Source organism: Adiantum capillus-veneris, chromosome 11 (genome assembly GCF_014529385.1).
Source record: "Adiantum capillus-veneris isolate H3 chromosome 11, ASM1452938v2, whole genome shotgun sequence".
Classification (NCBI taxonomy): Eukaryota; Viridiplantae; Streptophyta; class Polypodiopsida; order Polypodiales; family Pteridaceae; genus Adiantum; species Adiantum capillus-veneris.
The window spans coordinates 31,602,207-31,606,763 of record NC_140941.1 but is presented as its reverse complement, the minus strand read 5'-3'; the positions used below and the strand labels follow the sequence as shown (position 1 = coordinate 31,606,763).

At 42.3% G+C, this 4,557-nt stretch overlaps 1 protein-coding gene across 1 annotated transcript; it reads left to right on the top strand.

The window, feature by feature from the left end:
- The first annotated feature begins 1,234 nt into the window (after positions 1-1,234).
- On the top strand, positions 1,235-2,028 carry LOC147447070 (uncharacterized). Its single transcript, XM_086524241.1, has one exon. The coding sequence runs from the start codon at positions 1,419-1,421 to the stop codon at positions 1,917-1,919; it is 501 nt and encodes a 166-aa protein (XP_086380367.1). The 5' UTR covers positions 1,235-1,418; the 3' UTR covers positions 1,920-2,028.
- Positions 2,029-4,557: the final 2,529 nt, after the last annotated feature.

The following is a 4,557-nucleotide window of genomic DNA, read 5'->3' as shown; positions in this document are numbered from 1 at the left end:
ACATTTAGCTAAAGATTTTTGAAGCTTAGAATAAAGTGCCTCTCTTGCGCGGGGGGGGGGGGGGGGGGCACTATTGAGAACCCCACTCTTTTAGCCTTTGCACTTTTTGTCATATATAGGCTCTGCCCAAGTTTGGCCTTCTTGCCAATGGGACTTTACTATAGTCCTTCTGAGTAAAGTCACAATAGTGAGTATGCCTTTCGTCGAAACGCACTTCTAGTGAGTATGCCTTTCGTCGAAACGCACTTCGACCCGTTGGTTTAGGACATTAGAACTAATTCAAACTGCCCCCATAAAGTCTAAACCTTGGACATGTATAAATTTCTAGAGAGTCTAAACCACAAGCGATCTAACCCAAGGGGTAGGATGAGGTGAGGAGCATGAGTGGGGTCCATTGATGCTTAGAATTGCATTGTTAGGCATAGCCCATTTTCTCAAGAATCCTAATGGAATCCCCTTGTCCTTTCGGGTGGGAAGAGGAAACATAGCGATGATTGCCTAATATATCTTGAGACTCATTGTGAATTCTCCCTAATTCTCACCTAGCGAGCCAAAGACTTAGACCAAGCTATTATTGCTGTGTTTTTCCTAAAAATTATCCCCATTTTGTGTCTTAAAAAAAGATGCTTCGTTTTAGTTATTTGTAGTTGAGGTAACATCTCCCTAGTGTGACATTGAACTGATTGCTTAATTAATTGGCAAATTGATAAGCTTGCAAATTGGGTCTTTGTGCATCACGAGATAAGCTACAAGTGAATCACATTCTTGTTAAAGTTTAAGCTTGTCTTATTAACGTGGGCATAATGTCTCTCATAGCCCATTCGTACATACTAGTTAAATTACCTTATCTGAATAAGACAGAGCAAAATGAAAAGCAAACCATCAATTAAAAAACGGAAAATTGCCAAAATATCCCTGTGATTTTTAAAATTTCCAAAAGACCCTTGTGCTATTTCTTACAAGTAATTGTGCCAATTTTTTCAAAGATAAAATACAAAAACATAAACACATATTTACAAAGTTGCTAGCCAAAGATAATTATCCACGATAGCATTTGCATGTGTTAATATCGAGCTATTTTATCTCTTGAGTCCATAATACTATCGAGAATCTGCATTCTCACACACTCAGTTTGTTGAATAGAGTGCTTTATATAGAACCTTGTAAAAGATTACTTTTTTTTCCATGTTTTCTGTTATCACCAGGGGTAGATTGGGGATATTTTAAAATTACAGGGGGGTTTTGGGAATTTCCACAAATTTGAAGGGTAATTTGGTAACTTTCCCATTAAAAAAGCAACGCAACAACAGGGAGAAAGCAAAAATGAAAAGCAGTCCATCAATCGAAAAGCACTGCCGGGCGAGGATGAGAGCTCGTTCGCGCATTGACGCGGATGCAAGAGAACGATCTGCGCGGAGATGGGGAGTTGTGCAAGAGGCAGTCATGGCGAGGGGGCGCTATACTGCGATTCGTTACTACGAGACGCAGGCGAAGCAAGCAGCAGCCGCATACCTGGAGCGGGACTGGAAGAGAAGGAGGGCGATGGCGCAGCAGAGAGGGAAATTAGAAGGTCCATGAAGGCAGGTCAAGGGGGAGTGGAAGAAGCAGCGGCCATGAGAGAGGCCCGGGGAGTGACTAGGTATACGAGCTTGCGGGACGTGCCGGGTGGGGATGGCCGGAAGGAGAGGATGACGATATGGTTGGACGAGTCGGAAGTGGTTATGAAGAGCAAGATTGTGGAGAGGGCGGCCAAGGGCTTCCTGCGCACCAGCAACTCCTACCTTTCCCTCCTTCCTCCTCGACCCCCGGCCCCTTCTCTCATCCGCTCCCTCTTCAACACCCTCACGTCCCTCTTCAATTGCCTCCTTGGTCATAAGGATTCTCAATCCTCCTCCTCTCTCACAATTCCCTCATGTTAGCTCAAGAATATATGCTAAAGTAGCCCACCTCCTCTCCTTATCAAAAAAGAGAGGGAGAGAGGCTCTATCTCATCACAAAAAAGTCCATAACTCGCTCAACAAGAAGAAAGAGGAAAGGAGGAGGGGGGGGGGGGGAGGGGAGGGGGGGGGGGGGGGGGGGGGGGGGGGGGGGGCGCTCTCATCATCACAAAAAGTCCATAACTCACTCACTCAACAATGTTCGGTGAGCTATCTAAGGAAGTGAACCCCTAGAGCAACACACTGGTAAGGAAGATGAAGCTAGCTAGCGACGATGACAACATGGATCTATGTGTCAATGCATGTGGCACATTTAATACCACCCTAAAGTTCTCAACCACCATCAACACATGTCTCATATATGAGTTCAACTACTTTTTTGGCTTCTACTTTCCCGCATTCTTTGGTTTGCATTTGAAGATGTTAGAAGACATTGAGGCTTTGTAGGGAACATCATTGACAACAGATGTTGTTGTGTTTGGTCTATTTTTTAGGCCAGTTTTATTGGATGTCTTCATGAAGAAAAGCAAGCTAGATGTAGTTAAATATATATTCCCCCTTTGCACTTTCTCTCTTAGAATAGGCTCTCTCACATGAAGTATAAAAAACGTAATTAAAAGCACCTCCATTTTAAGGGACTAAGTATGGCTTGCTAACAATATATAAGAAAAGACTCAAGGAATCACAACAAAATTTGAGCTAGAGGGAAGGAGTATGGAAATCTCTTTAAGTTGGATGATTTACTTCAACACTTTCAGCCAGAGATGAGGCAATATCAACCTCTCTTTCAACTAATAAAGGAGGCCCAAAGAAGGTCCACTATGCCTTCCTCAATGAGCAGCTTGAGGAAGAAGTGAAGCAACCACAAAGGAGTGTTGCTACGCCTAAAAAGCACTTGGAAAGAACACTAAAGGAAAAGAAACAACCAGTTGCAAGTTCAATGCATTTAATTTGCATGCAAGCAAGAAAAGATTCTACATGGATTTTATTAAGCTTCAAGAGCTTGGCATGGAAGAAGGAAGAAATCTTTCAAGTCCAAGGGAAGCAAGAATGTATTGGTCTCGGATGCATACCATCAAGCAAGGAGATCCACAAGAGAGATTTAATTCCCAAATCAACCTTAATTGAGAAATGTGATTGTGCTCTTCTTAGCTCCACTATGGAGCATGCTAAAGCTACTACATACAAATACAATTTTTGGAATGGATGTTACTAAGCTAGATAATTGAAGATTAAACTACTACATTCAGGTTACGGGATGTGTTTGGCATGGATGTCGCTAAGCCAGTAGACATGTTCTAGCTTGAGGCCTTTGTGGGCACACGTCCACATATTGGCACGTCCACAACGAATTGGAAATCAACTTTTAAATGCATCTTGAGGTAGAAAAAATTCAAACACAATGGCCAATTCCTTGATGTGGGTGGAGTCAAACCATGTGGAGTATGGGGAACGTAGGATATACATGGATTACAACATTAGAGAACGATTAGCTATGCAAGGCAAAAGGTTTCATGTCTTTTGGTGCTAGGTGACACCACATAATGTGAGTGCATGTGTGATGCATGCGAAGTGCAAGTGTGAGTGAGGAAGGAGACAAGTACACATAGTGTTTGTGGAGCTCAACATGAGGATTGAAATATTTTATGTATCACATGATAACGGACTTCTATGCATTTTAACTTGAAATGGAACATGGGACTCTTCACTAATGCAATCGCACTCTAGCTATTACAATGAAACATTGGAGTCTGAGTAATGTCAAGATCTCCCACCAGGCAAGCTAACTACACAGCTTCCTTGCTAGCATCACAAGCTACCACATACTCTGCCTCTATGGTGGAAGATGTGTACAATCCTAGAGACATGATCTCCATGACATGACTGCTCTAGTAAATAGGAATACATAGCCATATGTGGATCTTCAGTTATCCACACAACCCACATAATTTGCATTCGTGTAACCCACAATGGATCCATCACTATTCCCAAAGCGTAAGTATTTGTCTGCCATACCTTTTAGATATCTCAAGATGTGCTTCACTGCTTTTAGATTATTGTCATAACAACCTCTCCCCAAAGTCTTAAGGTGAATTTGCCATAGATAGCATGGAAGTGACCTTCCTTGAATAGTCCTATTTGTGTATCCAACAACTCAATTTTGAGCAGGTGTGTATGATGTAGTAAATTGCCTCCTAATGCCTCGTTTGCTACAAAAGTTCTTAAACTTAGTGAAGACGTACCCTCACCCATAGTCAATGTGCAAAGCCTTCAACTTTTTGCATAACTAGTCTTCTACCATAGCAAGAAATGTCTGAAATGTAGCAAAAACTTTGTTTGTCCTCTTCAATAGAGGTAGACCCACACCGTTCGAGTAAATTCATCTATGAAGTCAAGAAATACGATGCAAGGCAACCTTAGGCTTGCCTTGAAGCTTGTGCAAATGCAAAGCACAGGAAGTTGACATGGCTATGATACCACTTGTGAGTGTATGTGAGGAAGGAGACGAGTGGCACAGTGTTGGTGGAGCTCAACGTAAGAATTGACCCCTCACCTTTCCTTATCGATCTATATTACCAAAGAATAGACAAGGTTAGTACGGTTAGTGTGATGGGTGTCT

Coding starts and splice junctions, on each gene's coding strand:
- LOC147447070 (XM_086524241.1), top strand. CDS start 1,419: ATGGGGAGTTGTGCAAGAGGCAGTCATGGCGAGGGGGCGCTATACTGC.